Here is a 20,717-nt window from a genome sequence, read left to right as displayed (position 1 = left end):
GAGAGAGAGAGAGAGAGAGAGAGAGAGAGAGAAAGAGAGAGAGAGAAACAAAATGAGGGAGGCAAAAACGAGTGCATCAATCAAGTAGCTTCTTACTGCCAACAATGAGCTCAGTCTTCTGTGTGCTTTCATTTAGTGAACTCGCTGAGTCTGAACAAAACCACAACTGTCCTCCTGGCTGTGAATCTAAACACACACACACACACACACACACACACACACACACACACACACACACACACATTTCAAAAAAACATTTGTATATATGTGTATATATATATATATATATATATATATATATATATATATATATATATACATATATACATATATACACATATATATATATATATATATATATATATATATATATATATATATATATAAACACTGTCATTAAACTATTCTTTTCTTACTGTAAAATAAATTTGATACATTAGACTTTGCACTGCAAGTCCCTGTCATGATACATAATCATTACATTTACATTATATAGATTTCTAAACAACTAAGTTTGTCTTCATTTGCTTACCCCAGGGTTCGTTATCTCGCTGCTTACTATTTCTAAGAACCGCATCTTTTTCTTTTTTTCAACACTGAACACATTATATATATTTTTAGCTGCCTTTAAGATGAAGCAGCCCCATATAAAGTTTTTTTTCATAGCAGCTTACAGGCGGCAGCAGCAGCAGCAGCAATAATAAGCTCTTTTCCCAGAAAAAATCATTCAATCCTAGACTGAACCCTGAGATAAACAAAGTCGTCGTCGTCTGGGTTGAACAGCGAACTCTGACATCCATCGCTGGCTCTAATCCTGCTCGTCTTTGGCTCACACACACACACACACACACACACACACACACACACACACACACACACACACACACACACACACACACACACAGACACACACACACACACACACACACACACACACACACACACACACACACACACACATACAGACACACGCACACACACACACACACACACACACACACACACATGAACACACACACAGACACACACACACACTTTAATTATGTCTTAATAACACTGAGATCACACAACAAAATATTCCCAGCTATTGTTTCTCTTTTTTTTTTTTTTTTTTTGTAAGTTAATCCTTTAAAAGGTTTCATTCATGAGACCTTGAAGATATGTCAGAGTAAAATGATGCAAAGTTTCCGACGGTAAAAAAAAAAAAAGTTGTAAGTAACCTGTCAGGTAATACTGTCATCTAAATGTATAGCTAAGGATGTGTGGAAAGAGTTTTTTTTAATGCACTGGAACAAGGACCAGCCAGCCAGAGTTCGTTTTCCACCCATTTTTCATTTATAAACCCCAATTCTGTAATGTCTGCAAAACCAGCTGCTTTCAATGATTTACTTTTAACGACACTAAGTCCTGAAAGTATCATTAGATGTGACACCATCTACATATAAAAAATATATTTATACATATACATATATATTTGCATATAAAATCTAATTGGAATGGACATAAGGGGGGGAGATATAAATAAAAATGTTTTTTTTCACATTTGAAGTAAAAGAATTTGGTAAGAAGAGAAAATAACATTCATATTTGTTTTTGACCTAAAAGTGCATCTGATTGATTTTAAATTGATCTGTAAGCTAAGGCTTCTCAATCAGGGATGTTTTAGGTCAGACACACATGAACAAGTATGATCACGAGTAAAGTTCAAGGCAATCGGTTTGACTTTAAGGCCTTTGGTTTGTTTTTTTTCCAACCACGAAAAGCATAAAAAAAACCCACTTCCGCACTTCCGGTCATTTTCACAAAATAAAACACCCGTTGCCTTTTATTATTAAGAAAACCATAACGATAGAGTTGGTGCTTTTATTTTGAAAACAGGAAGCGAACATACCCTCGCTGTAAGGCTGTAACTGACATAATCACTTCAGGAGGCCACATTTAAAAGTGTAATATGAACAGCCAAACAAAACATCGGATTTGAGCAATAAATTGGAATTGAGCATTAAGGCCTGCGGTGTGAACGTAGCCATAGAGACAGGTGTAAACAGCAGTGCGTCTCAGCTCTCCAGTTCTGATCGGATCATCTGAGACGCATGCCAGGTCTGAACTGTTGTCTGGCCTCTGCACCCCAACCGTTTTGAGCCGTCCCTCCAGCTGTTGGGCCCTGCCTCTTCTTTTACATACAGCTTGAACAAAAAAACAAAATTCAAATGCCAAATGGAAAATGAAAAAGATAAAATACCAAATTATAAAGTGCAAATGCAAAATAAAATGAATAATAAATATATTTTGTTTTCTCCATTTAAGCTTTTAATTTAAGTATTTCCATTTCAGCTGTTCAATTTCCTTTTTCTTTTAAAGTTTGATTATGGCCTGATTATTCTTAATCGTGTAGTAAAATATTTTTTTTAACTTTATCTCTTTTTAATTGACTTTTAATTTGAATTATGATCAAAAATGTCCTAAATAGACAGACAACTGAATTATACAGAGTAGGATTAGGGCCACATGTGAAAAAATTATTAGAGTTGTTGTACTCAGAATTTTGACTTCAGAACTCTAACAAATTTTTCATAAATGATGTGGCTCTAATCATCTTCCACAGTACACTCCCCTGTCAGTGTTATGTATTCACAGTAGTTTTCATCATTACGGATGTAATACCACCTTTGACCACAACGTGGGTTACAAAGCCAGAGTGGCGCTGTTTGTGTTTCTGCTCGTTGTCCTCGTGGGAAGTGAAGAAGCAGTGATTGTGTTTGACTAACTTCGCTGAAAACTTAAGAAACTTTAGTCAAAAACTGGAGATTTTTTTATGTTAGTGATAAATGAAACTCGCAAGGCGAAATTTCAGCCGCCTGAGGTGCATTGGGAGCTACTTGCGTTCGTACATGGATGAGACCGGACTATCTAACCTCACCGAGTGTTAAATGGGTCAGAGGCTAAGTTAATTATTGACAAGGACAGAGTTGTTGGCAGGTTTGTAGGAGAGAGAGGCACCAAGTTTTAAAAAATATATATATACAAGGTTTGTTTAAAATTATTTTGCAGACTACTGTGAACGACATGCTAACCAGGAAGTGAAATATCCATAATTAGTCTATATTAATTTAGATTTTGGTCATGATGAAGATATCAGTCAGAATGTCAGATTAATCTGTTGCTTACTTAATTATTGAAAGAATATGGTTTTGCAGACCACTTCTATTTTATATTTTAATAGTGCTTGAATAGTGTTGTAGACTGCCGTGTCTCTTTTTTGTTTGTCATGTAAGATAGTTATATTTTGTAAGATAGACGCTACTGAGACAGCGAAGGATGATCCATATAACAAACATATAAAACTGCGATCATTAGTTTCTCTAAATGAGAGGAGAAAACAAATCTCTTAACTGAGGTCAGAGGAAAAAAATCTAGGGCATAATTAGACTTTTCTTTTTTGCCTGTTAAATACTGGATGATTTCACTTCTTAAGGCCCCTTAAAACTATAATAGGAGAGTGTTTAATAATTTTGATAAATAATTCTGTAGGTGCAGGGACATTTTATGATGATGTCAAACAACACTGTGCTTTAATTGTCAGGCACAGTCAGAGGACTACTATCAACAGAGGAGAAAATGTCTCCCTTGGAAGATTTAGTTTTCTTCCTCTTCTCCAGTCCTACCACTCTGTTGGGGGCTGTTGCTGTCCTGCTCGTCCTCTGTCTTGTCTCCAGCAGTTTCTCCTCACAGGAAATAGTGAGGGAGCCTCCAGGGCCGAGGCCTCTGCCCCTGCTCGGCAACCTGTTGCATTTGGATCTCAAGAGACCCGACAAAACCCTGTGTGAAGTAAGTATAGAACAACCTGGAGCAAATAGTAGTGTGTGGTTACAGAAAAAAGCTAAGTGCCTGAACCTGGTCACTCCTTGGTTAGACATTTTAGTCGCTTACATTAATAAACTGAGTTCCAACAAGTTGAATGTCCTTAAGTTTACACATTGTTGCAAAAGTAAAATATCTCAATGAATTTCATCCTCTTCCAGCTTTCAAAGAAATATGGATCTGTATTTACGGTTTACTTTGGAACCAACAAAGTGGTTGTGTTGTCTGGATACAAGACAGTCAAAGAGGCTCTGGTCAGTCACACAGAAGAGTTTGGAGATCGTTACATTGCTCCCCTTGTGTATGATGCCAACCAAGGTCATGGTATGACCCTCCTTTACAAAGCCTTTAATATATGTTTGCAGATTAGAACACAAACAAATACTAGACATGAACACATAAAGTACAAGCAAAGTCACAAATCACATTGTATTTGTCATCTTTTAAAAACTCTTTTCTGGTGACTTTTAGACTTATAATACTAGGACAGATTACTTGTAATTTGTACGTCATGTTTAACAGGAATTATTTTTGCAAATGGAGAATCTTGGAAAGAGATGAGACGTTTTTCCCTCTCCACCCTGAGAGACTTTGGGATGGGCAAAAGAGTTGCTGAGGATAAAATCTTAGAGGAGTGCTGCCATCTGATTCGAATGTTTGAAGAGCATAAAGGTAAGCAGTTAATATCTATAAGTGATAATAACATGACATGGTGTGTTCTGATGTACAATAATAGCCTTGGGTTGGAGGTAGAGTGGTATTTCTTTTACTGGGTCTTTGAGTTTTTGTAACAGGACACCTCTGAGTGCATTATTGTGCACATGAAATGGTCACTTGCACAGATATAGACATGGTGTGTTAATGTCATCATCCAATTTTGTTATTTCTCAATAGTAGAAGACTGCAGTTTAAAATACTATCATAATGTTTTACCGTATTTTTTCCCATCTAATTAAATGCAACCTTTTTTATAACATCAGTGATTCTTGCTGTCTGTTTATAGGGAAACCGTTTGATACCACATGTCCAGTGAATTATGCAACATCCAATATTATCTCCTCTATCGTGTACGGAAGCAGATTTGAATACAGTGACCCTCGATTCAAAAAGTTGGTGGGACGAGCGAACGAGACTGTACGCATTACTGGTTCTGCACAAATCCAGGTAAGCTTGATGTTTGACTTTTTATTGAATAGCATACAAATGCTGTCATGGAATCATTCCATCTAATCTTTCACATGCTTTTACACTCATGTGGCACATAGAACAAATCAAACCAGAATGTATATTTCCATTTTATACTGTATGTTTCTGTTTGGATTGTTGTTTGGTTTACATCTTCTTACATCATCTGTACTGTTCTTACTATTTTGTGACAGCTTTACAACATGTTTCCCTGGCTGTTTAGTTGGATAAAAAACCGGCAGCTGATATTAAAAAATGTTGAGATGGCTATCAGAGATGTCAAAGATTTGATCAAGCATCTGAAAGAGACACTGAACCCTCACATGTGCAGGGGGCTGGTGGACTGTTTTCTGATTCGGAAACAGAAAGAAGAGGTAAGGTAAAAAAAAAAAAAGGCAACTTTTTTTTTGTGGCAATGTTTCACAGGTCTGTTTTATAATAATACACGGTGTCGGTGTTTCTTCTCTTAGGAATCAGGCGGTACAGAAACTCACTACCATGAGAACAACTTGCTATTTACAGTGACCAACCTGTTTGCTGCTGGTACTGACACCACAGCAACTACACTGAGATGGGGTTTGCTTCTTATGGCCAAATATCCACAAATACAAGGTAAAGACAGAGATGAAGCTTTTGGATCTTTCCCTATAGGTGTGAATTTATGTTTTCACCTTTGAATGGCCTAAAATGAGTCTATAGTGAATGTATATGTTTCTACTATACACATGGAATACATGCATGTTTTTGGAGTGAACAGAGAATTAACATTGTTATATTGTGTCTCCAGACCAGGTCCAGGATGAGTTGAGCAGGGTTGTTGGAAGCCGTCAGATCCGGGTTGATGACCGTAAAAACCTGCCCTACACCGACGCTGTCATTCATGAGACACAGAGACTCGCCAGCATCGTCCCTATGTCACTTCCTCACGAAACCAGTCGAGACATCACCTTCCAGGGTTTCTTTATCAAAAAGGTCAGTTGCTCTTAGCACTTTCTAACAATAATTTGTGGATATATTCGTCCACCTCTGAAAAAAGCTAGGTATACACTTTGTGATTATTTGGCTGTCCCCGATAAAATATGTCCAACATGAAAGAGATGTGTCGATATCTCTGATTGTGGCTCCAACTTGATGTTGTACCCAAGTTAATTAAAGGTATGCTTCACTGTGTGGCTTGCAATAAACTTATTATTATTATTAAGATTGCTGAAATCTTGCAGCCTTTAGGTACCACAAGACTGTATATAGTCTAATAAACCTGTCCTCTTCTTTTGCATACAGGGGACTATTGTGTTTCCTCTGCTTACTTCTGTCCTGTACGATGAGAGTGAATGGGAGAGCCCACACACTTTCAACCCTTCCCACTTCCTGGATAAGGAGGGTAAATTCATCAGGAGAGATGCCTTTATGGCCTTTTCTGCAGGTAAAAGAATTTTGGAAAGTTTTTAGTCTCAAAGGATTGAAGAGCCCTTTACTGTATAGAAATGATCGGCAACTTTTTGTTCTCACAGGTCGCAGAGTGTGTCTTGGAGAGAGTCTGGCCAAGATGGAGCTCTTTCTATTCTTCACCACACTCCTCCAGCACTTTCGTTTCACCCCTCCACCTGGTGTGACAGAGGATGACCTGGATCTGACTCCTGCTGTGGGCCTCGTCTACAGTCCTTCACCTCATGAGCTGTGTGCCATCAGTCGACTATGAGAACGTTTTATCACTGCCTGTGGTGATGGCTTGACTTTTATTTTACTCACCCTCACACAGGCTGTAACTTCTTTACTTGTTACTTGTTCACCACTCCGATTTACATGCTGAGTAGGGATGTGTAGATATAAAACTTTTGTGTTCTAACTATCAGAGGTAATTCATTTTCACTACATTTTATGTAAATAGTGCAGTGCCTGTGCAAAATCTGTTTTTGCATGTGTTTTTACTACAAAGTCAGACACCCCAACTCTCCTGCATTTTGATAGCGGCTCCCTGATGCCTGCAAATAAGATCCAATTTCCCGGAATCTGGAGCGTGCAAGCAAGAGCGCACGCGAGAGAGTGACAGTATGTGTGTGTATGGGCTACTGTTAATGCAGCATGTGTGAGAGCAAAGCGTCCTGATAGCAAAGCGTCCTGGTAGCTCTGTGTTGCCGCTTATCAGAGCAAACCCTGACTTTTTGCAGGTTGGGATGTTTGCAAAGTAGCCTGGGCTATTCAAAGTGTTTTCAGTTTCATCCATTTTTTGAGGGTCTGATTTGTATTTCACATTTTACCTGCCAAAGCTCTGCTGCCTTATAGCCAGGAGCGCCGTGGCACGTCTCAGGAGGCTCTCTGTGCCACAGCGCTATCAATCCGCAGCATTTCTATATTTGACGGAGCCGTTTCTAGATCGTGTAACACTGGATTATCACACTACTGCTAATTATCGTTAGCGAAAAACAGGATTTAAAGCATTCAGACAAAATGTACTTACTGGAAAAACTGCACATCCTGCTCCAGTGTCTAGTACGAATGTTTTTACCTGTTAATTTTAATTTAAACACAATAGGATAAACAGCTTGTTGAAATGCAGATATATACACCCCTTTTTTTTTGTCCACGACTGTTACAGTATGCATAATATTCTTGCCTTTCTTTCACTTCCAATCATTTTCACATTATTTGACGGGTGTGTTATATTGTGACAAATGGCAGAAATCATGCAATTTATTTACTATTTGCATTCCCATTGGAGCTTTTTTTTACTCGTCCCTGTCATTTCTTTCTCTAAATTGTCTACAGGGTGTTTTGATGGATACATAAAATGAAATTGTATTTAAACTTATTGATGATTTTATCAGTTGGTTTATCAGGGTTTTCTTGTCATTAGTTGAACAACATCCTAATGATTGTTCATGCTTATTTGAGTGAATAAATCAGTCTTTGCCACATTAAACCTGCTCCTCATTATGTTTTGTTTTGTGTGAAAGTATTATTTAGCAGAGCTGTAAAAGAAAAAACGAGGATACTGCAGTGAGTTACAACATACAGTAACTTGTATTTAGCACATTGACCCTTGGACAACCTACAGTGTGGTGAAAACAATCCTCAGCTTGTTGTTAAGGGATTACATCTCAGTTTATTTGAGTCTTGTCAATGAAAAGTTTGTTTGAGCTTTGAATGGAGTTCGTCTTCAGGGCCGATGAACAAAAGTTGCTTAGCCGGTTTCTTTTTCTTCTCTGTTCCCCTAAATGCATGCGAAGAACAGATTAAATATCTTTTGTTACTGTTTTACTTTTGAAAAGTTGTTGAAAAGGGCTACTAGCACTTGGCACAGATTCAGTTAGCCTGGGGAAGATCTGAAGTGGCTTCTTCCTCCTCTGAAAGGTGGATTTGAAAAGGAAAACCTATGGTATTGGGTTAAAAAAATAAAGAGCAAACTATCTTTGCACCTTTCAGTCTGAAAAATCTTAATATCAAATCAATCTATAGCACAGGCTAATCTTGACATCTACAGAATAAGTACACACTATGAAATATACATTTAATGTTTTCAATCCCTACATCCCTCAAATAATGAACATCAATTGAAAAACACACTTAATTTAACACGCTAAATAACTCCACCATGTTAAAATGACTTTAGATTTTTCTACCATTATAAGACAGCAGTAGGTTTCTCCATCCAAAAATAAATGCACTGTATCTCTCATGGGTCAACAACTCTTTGCATGTCTTCATCTGGGAATTTCACAATATCTTTCCAGATCTGGTTACAGTACTAAATCCAGATCTGGTTACAGTACTGAACTGTTTAATCCTGATTGACAATTTAATTACACCTGAGATTACAGTAGATGACAGCTGCTCCAAAATGCCTACTGAAGAGATACGCTTGGGTTGATTGGTGAAACCTGACAAAAAGAAGGTGGTAACCTTTCTACAGCCATCCTCTGACAGGTGCAGGTGGCTCTTTGGAGACATTTTGAGAGTTCAGATTTCAGAGTAAAGTTAGTTTGATTTACTAAAAGGAGTCAGACAGACACTTTGTGGTGACTGTAAGATCATGTTGGAAAATCTTTTCCAGTCCTACACTTCAGTCTCCCTGTTGGGTGCTATTGTAGGCATTCTGGTCATCCACTTGTTTTACTCCAGCTTCATCTCCCAAGAAAAGAGGACTGAGCCTCCAGGACCCAAACCTCTTCCTCTGCTTGGTAACTTGCTGCAGGTGGATCTCAAGAGACTCGACAGCTGTCTTTTTGATGTAAGAAATGTGCTTTTTTGGTCTTAAACAATAAGATTACATCCCGGGTTTTGATAGGAGACTGAAAGTTGTACATGCTTTTATCAATTATCAGAGCTTGATTACTCCAACACACTTTATTTGTGAATCAACCAGGGCTTCCTCCACCATTTCCAATTGGTATAAAGTGCTGCTGCTCAACTTATTAATGGAATAAAGAGGCATTCTCATGCTTGTATTTATTGTCTCTACGTTCTTTTTATCTGCCTCTGCTTTGGTTTTATTTTTTTCTTTTTGTTAAGCACTTAGTAACATTGAGATGAAAATTGCTATATGAATAAAGTTTATTTCTATTATCATTTATTTTAGTAGTTATGTGTAACTGTGTTTTTAAATTCTTGTGAGTTACATTTGTTGTGTCAGACTTTGAGTCTCAATTTGTCCTATTTTCATCTATTTAGCTGTCCAAAAAGTATGGACCAGTGTTCACAGTCTACTTCGGTCTTAAGAAGGTGGTAGTCCTGGCAGGATACAACACAGTCAAACAGGCTCTAGTCAACCATGCTGAACAGTTTGGGGAAAGAGAGATCACCCCTGTGTTCTATGATTTCCACAAAGGACATGGTAAAGACATATTTTGATTTTGATCATTTGTTTTGTCCAGCTTATTTTTGTCCTCTCTTTTTTGCCATTGTCAAAACTGTCATTTTTGCTTCCAGGCATATTATTTTGCAATGGCGACACATGGAAAGAAATGAGACGTTTTGCTCTTAGTACGCTGAGAGATTTTGGAATGGGCAAAAGGTTAGCAGAAGAGAAAATCATTGAGGAATGTCACCACCTGATTGAGGAATTTGAACAACATGATGGTAACAGCATATCCCCTAAAGTATTGTATGGTTTACACAGCAGTCACAAGGATAATTTACACTTTCTAACTCTTGTTCATAAATCTTTTTTTTCTCAGGTAAAGCTTTCAACAACACCCAAACAATTCATTATGCAGCTTCAAATATCATATCAGCTCTCATGTTTGGAAGGAGGTTTGAATACAAAGATCCAGTCTTCCAAGCCATGGTGGAAAGAGACCATGAAACCATCCATCTGACTGGATCAGCTTCCATCCAGGTACAATGAAGTGATTTCAGATTAAGATGACTTCTTACCCATATTACAAGGAAATGTTAGATTTGCATCAAAATTTAAAAAGAAAAAAAAAACTCCTCCATTTAAACCCAAGTAAATATTTAGTTGTTTGGCTACTTAATTCAGGTTCTGGTTATTTCATATTTTTGTGGAACTGACATGTGGTCAGGCATCAGCTAGAATTACTTACGTAGTAGGACGTGTAACAATTCAACACTGCAGTTAGCAGCCCTATTGATTTATACTGATCTGCATGGAAAATGTCGAGGGTATTGTCCGAAACTTGTACAAGTGCCATTGAACATATTTCTAATTCTCTGAGTAAGAAATGACACCAAATAAAAACATAATACAAAGCTGATGATTCTCAATGTATGAAAATGTATTGTTTCATTATAGATATACAATGTGTTTCCTTGGCTGGGCCCTTGGTTGAAAAACTGGAGGGAGTTGATGAAGAATGTAGAGGACAACAAAAAAGAAATAAACAGCATCATAGCAGATCTGAGGGAAACTGTGAACCCTGAGATGTGCAGATGTTTTGTTGATGTATTCCTGAACTGTCAGCAAAATCTAGAGGTGAGGTGGTGTCCAACTCTAGAAATGATTCTTTTTCTTGTAATAATATTAATCCAACTATAAAGTAAAATCCCTCTTTTGTGTACTATACTAGGTGTCTGAAATCAAGGATTCATACTACAATGATGAGAACCTGGTCTCCAGTGTGATGAGCCTCTTTGCAGCTGGAACGGATACCACAGGAAATACACTTCAGTGGTTTCTAGTTTTTATGGCAAAGTATCCTCATATTCAAGGTGCGAAAACACATCTATCCACTTATTCCACTTATTAAAAAAAAGGGGGGGGGGGGGGGTGATAAACATCACATATTCATTGGTTTGATTTCTTATTTCATGCGGGTCCAGATCAAGTCCAGGAGGAGCTGAGCAGGGTGGTTGGAAGCCGTCAAGTCCAGGTGGAGGACAGAAAGAACCTCCCCTACACTGACGCAGTCATCCACGAATCACAAAGACTCGCCAACGTTGCCCCCATGGCAATTCCTCACAAAACCAGTCAAGACGTCACCTTCCAAGGCTACTTTATCAAAGAGGTTACTAACTCATAGCTTTGTAATTATACACAGAAATGCGTTTGATATTTTCATATCTGTAACAGTGCTTTGATTATGAGATTTTATATGATCAACCTGTTCTCTTCTTTGCATACAGGGGACGACTGTGCTTCCTCTGCTCACTTCTGTCCTGTATGATGAGAGTGAATGGGAGAGCCCACATACTTTCAATCCGTCCCACTTCCTGGATAATCAGGGTAAATTTATCAGGAGAGATGCCTTCATGCCCTTTTCTGCAGGTAAAAGCATTTTGAAAACTTTTTGCTCTTTAGAGATTGCAGATATTTTATGGATGCAAAGACATGATCTAATTTAATTCTTCACAGGCCGCAGAGTGTGTCTCGGAGAGAGTCTGGCCAGGATGGAGATCTTTCTGTTTTTCACCTCCCTCCTTCAGCGCTTTCGTTTCACTCCTGCACCTGGAGTTTCAGAAGATGAGCTGGATCTAACACCAGTTGTGGGCTTCACCCTCACCCCTTCACCTCATGAGCTTTGTGCCGTCAGTCGACAGTGAAGATATTATATATATATAAATATTATGGAGTGTTTTTATGACATAGCAGGAGAGGGAACTGCCATGTCATGAACTGATGGTGTGATGATTTGTTTAGCTTGGTTAGTGTAGATTTGGTAATCCTATTTGAAGCTATTTGGGTAAGTGCCTCTGTTGTTTCCTGCAGCTCTTGCATTGCACTCAGGTAATGATATAAACTGTACCTTTAGCAAGCTTCATTAAGAACCTCGCTCTCTTCAGTTCTGCACTGTCAAAAAGATGATCTTCATGTTTTAAAGTTATATACACAGCTTTATAACAATGACGTCAAATGTACTATGTGTTTATATGAAGAATGTTTCTCACACAGAGCCTGAAACATTAAAATAGAGGAACATACTTTGGATCATAACCATCTCTTTATTTTTTTTGCAGTTAGCATAGAGGTATGAAAACTAACAGTTCAAAATGCCATTCCTAGTGATACAAATTAAACAGATACAAAATAAACAAGAATTGCACATAATTGTCATTTTCAGTCTGGCAGTGCCTATAGTTATGACCACGTTATTACAACAGCATTGTTCCTTCATTCTGTTGTTGTTTGTGTTCTGTCAAAATGTACTTTGGAAATAAATTAAGTTAAAAAAATGCTACAGTATATGTTGTAAAAAGGTTTGTGCCTTAAATTCCTAGACTAAAGTGACTATAAAACGCATCCAAGCCCTTATGGTCCCATAACAACTGAGACACCCAGGCCTGTGTGGAATCCGAAGACCTCTAAGGTCCCTCCACTTTGATAATATTGACCTGCTGATCCTGCGGAGAGTGGTTGGAGTTCATCACCGGCTGCGTCACACTGCAGTCCTGCAGAGTCCTCCCTGAACAGCTGCTTGGGAAATCAGATGTTTTATTCTCTGATCCTCTGTATGTCTGAGAATGTGACTGGCTGAATGTAGAGACATATGACTGTGTGTAGGATGGCATGATTGTTTGACTGTTTTGCTGTGTGTATGTGTATGGTTGTGTTTGAGAGGGACTGTGAGTAAGTGGGAGGCTCTCATTACTGCTACATGGTGGGAACCCATTCATGCTTGTAGGACTCAGCCCTGGCAGTTTAAAGGCCTCTACAGGTTCTAAACTCTCCAAAGAGTTATAGCTTGGCTGTGTTTGACTGCACTGAGTGTACGTGCCTTGGCTAAAATTAAAGGTGTCTTGGCTGAAGGAGGTAGATGCAGAGGCATTCTGCAAAGCAGAGGGTGATGGCGTTTTGTTGTGCTGTTGTTGAACTCTGCTACAATGTCCTATTTTGGAAGTCAGGTTCTGTAAAGTGCTGAGGATCTGCTTTTGAATGTATGTCTGCTGCGCCTGCTCCCTCTCCTGGCGGCACTGCTGCTCCACCAGCATCTTCACGGCCAGGCCCAAGCTGCGCACCTCAGAGCTCAGAGTCTGAATTTGATCCTGGAGACCACCTCTCACTCCTGGGTCTTGGATTGCCTGCTGGGTGCTTGGGTTCCCCTCATTGTGAGAGGCACCTTGGCCTCCAGGGGCCTGCAGGCGGATGACTGGACCCCCAGGAGCTGAGGATGTTGAGGGTGCTGGTGGCCGGTTAGGAATCCTAATGCCAATGCGAGGGGGAGGGTGAAGAGAACGGACAGACACTTCTGGTCTTTCTGCCAAAAAACGCTTCGTGACACCGCCTCCTCCAGGCTGACACTCCACAACAGTCTGTTAAACGTGAAAAAGACAAATCAAAATAACAGTGGAACACTATGAAAAGTTATAATGCAAAAGTATTAACAAAAATGAGAATAAGCCTGCAAGGTTGCCAGACTCAGGTCAATATACCAATTATTTTTTGCTCAGTGGCCATGAGTAAGTTGGCAGCTCTTTGCTGAAATATCTAGTACTAATTCACATTTTCATACAGTCAGAATTAGTTTGTGCTTTTTTTCTGGTTAAGGACAGGTTTACCAACCTCAAACAGATGCTAGGTGGTTTAAAAGTAGGTTTTGACACAGCACCGCACTGTAGAACCAGGCATTAAGAATAATAACATAGCATGACTCAGGGATAGAAGAATCCTTAATTTAACAGTTATAGTCTATCATTAACAAAGGCATGGAGCTTCGCTGTAGTTAATTAACAATAAATAGATGATTGCTGGAAATGTTATGGCATTTGAGGCTTGGCCCTTTCTCACCTTTTCAGTGGTCAGATCATACATTTCAGACGGTTGTTGCATTGCATTCCTCAAATCAGCACCCTGGACACCTGAGTGATCTCTCCTCACCAATGCTGCCACCTGGTGGAATGTCTGATTAAAAAGAAGTTGTAAATGTAAGACTAAATGACAATTTGTTGCGTTGGGTATTCAATAAATGACACAGGTTTGGTGCTTTTACAGGCAATGAGTACAAATCTAACAACTGGGATTGTGACACTCAGAGACAGAGAAAATGTTTAGGTAGGTACCTTCATCCTGTGTGACAGAGCTTTATCCAGAATCCTTTTACGAGCTGCCAACATTGAATTAGTTGCTGGAGAAGGCGTAACTCTCTTCCTCATGAATGCTGGAGATGTTGTCCCTGTGGAAGACACACCATGTACCTCTGGTCTTGTAGCAGTGGATTGGGGACTTCTTTGTTGGCTGCTGTGCGCAAGAGAGGTGACACTAACAATCTGGATGTCATTTTCTTCCTTATCTCCCTGTTGTTGCTGCTCTATCCTGCTGCGTCCACTGGTTTCCCCGGACCCAGACGGTTTTGCATCAGTATCTGGTTTTGTGGATGACTTTTTGGCCACATCTGGAGCAGCTGGAAAGCCAACATTGTGACATGCCTCCTGTAGTAGGTTTTGAAGATGAATGTTACTCCAGCTCTCTCGTATTCCCCCAGCAGTAATATGCACCTGTGCTGACGATGTGTTGCTCCCAGCCTCTCCAGGTCTGACTCTACCTGGTGGCCTCCCCTGAAACTCCCTCAGGAACAGGTAGATGGCCTGGGCTGACACCTTGATGTTCTCCAGCTCCAGCACAGCTTTGATCTTACGGAAACTCAGACCAGCTTTCCGCAGCTCCACTACTTTGCGTTTGGCAGCATCATCTAGCCGGCCCATGGTCTCTCAATCCAGAGCAACTCTGTGAAATTGTCAGTTTTTTTTAAGAGTCATTAAAAAAATGCTGTAGTTATGGTTGCCTTCTTGTAGTTGAGAATACCAGTAATACAAGAGTATATTGATAGCACCAGTAAAAAAACAAGCTTTCCTTATTATACATGACATACGGTATGTCTTAATGAGAAAAAGATACAGTCAATGTCTAATGTGAGGCTATTGTAGCCTACATCATCTATAAAAAATGTATAATGCTATCTTTATATGATTAAATTAGCTTCCGTGTTTGGGAGGAGACACATATTATTAGCATTAGTATTAAAATATACTGATCCACATGTGGAGACACCAGATTACAACAATTTCATTTTTCAGTCACAACATAGTTAGTTGATAAGTCAGTTACAAAGCGATATGGTTACTGGTTAAAGTGTGTTTTTCTTCTTGTTCTTACTGTTGAATGTGGGAGCTTCACTTAATCATCTGCTGCAAGTGGAACATTTACTGATTAAAAGTAGGATTTTAAGGGCTTTTTTAAGTGGGCCTGCTAGCATGATTTGTGACATCTCAATTAGTTTGGAGCCAATACTAGCCCAATATTCAATTTACACAAGTGTGATGAAACATGAAACCTCCAGTGCACACACACTGAGGATGGACTTAGCAGTGAAGAGACATCTAGTGTCTAGCACTTGAACTTCTGAAATTAAACATATTTGCATATTTATATAGATTAAGGAATTTTTAATAAAGGAGCCATTTTAAGAATTTTAACATGGTAATTTGAACTTTTATTGTTGTGGAAAAAACATATCAGACACAAATATTAATCACTAGAGTATTATATGTACATATATATAAATATGTCTGGAGGGAATCATTAATATAAATACAATCTTGTCCAAATTACAGTAGTTAATGGAACAAATCCAGAGCAGTCACGGTCACAATTACTATGTCTTCATTTTGACGCTAATTTAAGTATTTTATCGGACAAGCCTAGCTAAATAATCATATAATGGTTAAAAAAAAGAGATATAGATAATAAAAGATAACTTTGGTCGTGGTTGCGGAAATACGCTTGTATCCCAGTGGTGATCCAATTTATCTGGGAAGTACCAAATGTTAGCTTACCGAGCTAACGACAACAGTTTATCTTATAAAGTAAAGCGCTCACCTTGTCGGCAAGAAATACGATCGATTGGTGCTTACTATCCGATTATATCCTATGTACCATGATGAAATATTTCGTCATTGCATTGCTGAGGGGTAATGACACACGTCTAAACATCCTCTTCTTCTTCGTCTTCTTTTAAATATCGACAACATAAATAAACAAATGAATTGTATGTGGCGCTCAGGTTGTTACGTAACATCCGGTTTGTCATCACTAAGCGACATATTCTCAGGCCGTGAGCAGGCGATTGAAGCTAAAGCGCCTCAATTGAAAGATATGTGAGTTCTGCGTTTTTATTGCGTTCTTATTAAGTAAATCTTATCCCATAATATGTTTTGTTACATGCAAAATGTCATGCCGTGTTTTCTAGCCGTGTATTGGCTTCACGAAGAGAGTAGTTAGCGTCAAACAGCAGCCCCCGTGGCTTCCTGCTGCTTGTTTTGACGAGTGAATGAAAATCAATGGCGGCGGATTTCTGTGCGAGTTTGTTGCTGTGTAAAGTAACCTCGATTGGGACGTAATCCGTTACAGTTACTGAGACAAAATGTGTAACTAAATTACAGTTGCTTATGCAAATGTTGATGACTACAAAGTAGGTTACATCTGAAGTCAGACCTTTGAGATTTTGCTCAGGACGAGGGATTTTCCTCATTTTTAAATATTTAACATGTTACTGTAAAACATGGACTCAAATGGTGTCACAGTACCAATTAAGCCCATGCCAGACTTTTGACCTTTTTCATAAAATATCTCTATTTTATATTCAAAATTCTACATGAACTAATAAATACATTTTCAAATAAATCTTGCTTTATAAGTAATGATTTCCCTTATAAATCATGTCAGTATCCATGAAAAACAGCTGAACTTAGATTTTGGTGGGCTTAATGGATATACTTACCCTAACAGTTGAAAACATTTGTTAATAAATTGGAAAAATAATCAAATGTAATAAGTCACATTACTTTGATTAAGTAATTAAAATAGTTATGTTAATTATTGCATTTTAAATGGGTTAACTACAGTCTATTACATTTCCAAAGTAACCTTCTCAACCCTGTTCACAAATGGGGTTTCACAATTGGGGTTTTTGTAAAAGCAATTTATTTTTTACAATAATTCATTGCATAAGTAACACAATGGGAGAATGTATGTTTGTGCCATCCACATTTTATATTGATCTCAAAGTAACAATCATTTGCCTTCAACTTTAGGGCACCGTCACCCACAAAGCGGAAGGAAGAGGAAAAAACAAAAGACAGAGGCAAAGAAAAGACTAGTACCAAGGATGGAGACAAGGAAAGAGGACGGGAGAAAGTAAGGAAACGCCGCAGCGCTTCTACTGGCAGCAGCAGCAGCAGGTTTGTTTTCAATAATGAGATTATTTGAGTTGATTTTGGTAATAAGAATATGTTCTAACAAACGTATTTTCATTTGTTTTGATAATAACCAGGTCCAGATCTAGCTCTACTTCAAGCAGCAGCTCTGGTTCCAGCTCAGGTTCCTCCAGTGGATCCAGTTCATCTGGGTCCAGCCGCTCTGGTTCTTCTAGCTCTCGTTCCTCCTCTTCATCCAGCTCCTCTGGCTCTCCCAGTCCCAGCCGCCGCCGCCATGACAACCGCCGACGCTCCCGCTCAGCGTGGGTCACTTCAGCCAGTGCAATTACACATGATTAAATACACTGTCATCTCTTGTATTTATACTTGTTTTAAGTCATGATGAAGTTAACCAGTGCTTTGTTTATGATTCTGCAGGTCCAAAACACAGAAGAGGGGAGACGATAAGGAGAGAAGGAAAAGAAGCCCAAGTCCCAAACCAACTAAAGTTCATTTGGGGCGGCTGACCAGGAATGTCACCAAGGTCAGCTGAGAAATGGTCAAGCTTTTTATAGCACAACACAAATACAGTAAAGAAGCACCTTGCTGCCTTAAATGAACATGACAGATGACACCAAAGCTTAGTTTGTGGACTTAAATCTAACCTTTGTCTTTTCTGTAACTCTTTTAGAACAAATCAGGGGGTTCTGCCAACATTGAGTCTCATTCATAAAATGCTGAGTAATGCAAATGTATGTGTGTGTGCAGTACAATGTGTATTTTGACAAAGAAATGAATCCCACATTATTCAATAATTACAAGCATATTTTATATTTAATTCTGTAGTCTTTTGATGAATCATTTTCACTTGAAAATATTTGAGGGTGTTCTCAGGTCCCAGTGCTCATGATTGAACATAATGACATTAACTCAGAATCTTGAGGACAAAAAAAAAAAAGATGATTGATGACATGTGCTGACTTATTACTAATTCCTGAATGATTGGGATACATCAGTATCTGTGTAGACACATTATTTCAGTGTACGTTTTTTGTGTCAACGTTTTTAATGTATTAAGTGAGAAATAGGGGTGCAGTGCTTTAATGCTCTCTGAAGTCTGGGCCCTGTTGATCATCCCGGAGACAATTCCTTTGTCTTGTTCTTTGCAGTTGTTTTTTTATATTTTGTACTTGATCAATAACACTTTTCCACAGATGAAGCTTTTGGTACCACTGTTCTGATAAGCATACCATGTCTTTTCTTTGTGTGCAGGAACACATCCAGGAGATCTTCTCTACTTATGGGAAAATCAAGATGGTTGACATGGCAATGGACAGGCTTTACCCACACCTGTCCAGGGGCTACGCCTATGTAGAGTTTGAGACTCCTGAGGAGGCCCAGAAGGCCCTCAAACACATGGACGGAGGTAAGCGATTGTGTTCAATATAGTGCTTCTGTCTCGCAGGATTTCCGTGGACACGTGTGTTTATGTCGAATAATTTTCTGTGATAACTTTTTCATTAATAGGTCAGATTGATGGACAGGAAATCACTGCGTCGGCTGTGCTGCCTCAACGTGTCCGTCCTCCACCCCGTAGACCCTCTCCTCCTCGTAGAATGCCTCCACCACCACCTATGTGGCGTCGCAGCCCACCACGCATGAGGAGAAGGTCAGTCTTATGACATTCAAATTTCCTAAAATATGTTCTAATTTTTGAATGGTTTTCTTCATGATTCGGACCGTCCGTTCACAGTTAAGTTTAAAGTTGGGGGGAAAATGTGTCTTTTCAGGTCCCGCTCCCCAAGGAGGCGATCCCCAGCACGCCGCCGCTCTCGCTCCAGATCTCCTGGTCGTAGGCGCCACCGCTCTCGTTCCAGCTCTAACTCCTCCCGATAGATGGTTTTCCTGCCCCAGGATATCAAGTGAATCTGACACCAGATCAGCTGGAGTTCCTGTTTTCTCAGACCTTATGGACTCACCAGAAAAATAAAATTCTGCATTGTAGCCAACATAAACATCTGCCTGCATGTAGAAAGCGGCCAGGTTTTTTTTAAAAATGTGCAAATGTGAGTTTCTTTTAATATTTTCTTTTGTTACGTTGATTCTGACAAACTGGCTCAGTATTTGTGTTGTTTCATGCTGAGTTTGAGCTCTGCTGAGATCTATCAAGATTTAGCTCAAGTTGTGACTCTGTTGAATTTTTAGACATTTTGAAAAATAAAAATACCCAAACATTTGTAGTGTGTGAGTTCAATTTGTATCTGTCAGGTCAACATCCTGAAGGAAGTGTAGGTTGAGAACTATAATTACAGCAGATGATATATGTAGTGTTGGCTATCAAGTGAAAAACACTACAGGCAGTGGACAGAAAATCAGGATCATAGTATAGATACAATACAATTCACAAGAATGCTTCAAATATTTAGACTAAGATTTTACTTGTGATCTTTTACATAGAGTTGTGTCTTGTACCCATTAATATGTCAACCTTTGTAGTTTGTCTGTTACTTGGTAGTGAGCTCAGGGTGGTGGATCATTAATTTAATTATTGACTTTTCCATCTGTCAAAAAAAGTGTGAAAAAAGCTTATTGTTCTACTCAGCTTAACTTGAGAACCGGTCAAATCACAAATGAAAACACCCCTTAATTTGACTTTTTTAAGCAACAAAAAATAAAAAAGACATTAAATTGCATTACAAGTACACACCTGACAGCAAACCATGAAGTGTAAAATTGACACACACACACACAAAAAAAAAGAATATAACAGGTACATGATAGAACAGAATATAACACCAGTAGAGTGTAGAGTATACTAAGAGTATATACATGGCTTGTAAGAATGGGTGGGGTACAGTGCTGCTGGCGCAATTTGGACTTAATCATGACTTGTATTTATGGCACGCTATTATAAAGACATTGCGGTAAACAAACGATAATGTTCACGCAGTTATTCTATCTTCAAAATAACCCCCATACGGACATAAAAGGCCCAGTTCAAGTGTTATATGAAGTACAGTGCGTGCGAGCGGGTCAAAGTGAGTGTCTTCATAGTGTGGGAGTGTCGCGAGAGTATTTCCTACCAT

The 20,717-nt window shown here is 38.9% G+C and overlaps 4 protein-coding genes across 5 annotated transcripts; 3 read left to right on the top strand and 1 right to left on the bottom strand.

Moving 5' to 3' along the window:
* Nucleotides 1-3,346: 3,346 nt before the first annotated feature.
* LOC128379583 (cytochrome P450 2K1-like) lies at nt 3,347-6,838 on the top strand. The gene is made up of 9 exons (XM_053339258.1): nt 3,347-3,828; nt 4,023-4,185; nt 4,384-4,533; nt 4,865-5,025; nt 5,241-5,420; nt 5,517-5,658; nt 5,834-6,018; nt 6,328-6,469; nt 6,558-6,838. Exons 1-9 carry the CDS (start codon nt 3,619-3,621, stop codon nt 6,743-6,745), a joined length of 1,521 nt encoding a protein of 506 aa, XP_053195233.1. The 5' UTR covers nt 3,347-3,618; the 3' UTR covers nt 6,746-6,838.
* Nucleotides 6,839-9,076: 2,238 nt separating this feature from the next.
* LOC128379584 (cytochrome P450 2K1-like) lies at nt 9,077-12,045 on the top strand. 2 transcript variants are annotated; one of them, XM_053339259.1, is made up of 9 exons: nt 9,077-9,274; nt 9,715-9,877; nt 9,973-10,122; nt 10,221-10,381; nt 10,799-10,978; nt 11,073-11,214; nt 11,326-11,510; nt 11,629-11,770; nt 11,858-12,045. In XM_053339259.1, exons 1-9 carry the CDS (start codon nt 9,077-9,079, stop codon nt 12,043-12,045), a joined length of 1,509 nt encoding a protein of 502 aa, XP_053195234.1. The 2 variants fall into 2 exon arrangements, with proteins under 2 accessions (XP_053195234.1, XP_053195235.1); XM_053339260.1 differs by having other exon boundaries at nt 9,973-10,128; nt 10,227-10,381.
* Nucleotides 12,046-12,804: 759 nt separating this feature from the next.
* On the bottom strand, nt 12,805-16,452 carry LOC128379301 (uncharacterized). The gene is made up of 4 exons (XM_053338922.1): nt 16,316-16,452; nt 14,500-15,163; nt 14,228-14,341; nt 12,805-13,752 (listed from the first exon to the last, which is right to left on the bottom strand). The coding sequence occupies exons 2-4, from the start codon at nt 15,139-15,141 to the stop codon at nt 12,805-12,807; spliced, it is 1,704 nt and encodes a 567-aa protein (XP_053194897.1). The 5' UTR covers nt 15,142-15,163; nt 16,316-16,452.
* Nucleotides 16,453-16,545: 93 nt separating this feature from the next.
* LOC128378681 (RNA-binding protein with serine-rich domain 1-like) lies at nt 16,546-19,861 on the top strand. Its single transcript, XM_053338249.1, has 7 exons — nt 16,546-16,593; nt 17,530-17,676; nt 17,769-17,954; nt 18,070-18,175; nt 18,904-19,057; nt 19,159-19,300; nt 19,422-19,861. Coding segments are annotated over exons 1-7 (843 nt in total). The 5' UTR covers nt 16,546-16,591; the 3' UTR covers nt 19,528-19,861.
* The last annotated feature ends 856 nt before the right edge of the window (nt 19,862-20,717 follow it).

The sequence above is a fragment of the Scomber japonicus genome, chromosome 18 (genome assembly GCF_027409825.1).
Source record: "Scomber japonicus isolate fScoJap1 chromosome 18, fScoJap1.pri, whole genome shotgun sequence".
Classification (NCBI taxonomy): domain Eukaryota; kingdom Metazoa; phylum Chordata; class Actinopteri; order Scombriformes; family Scombridae; genus Scomber; species Scomber japonicus.
The sequence above is the reverse complement of the archived record's forward strand: the minus strand, read 5'-3'. Positions and strand labels throughout refer to the sequence as shown.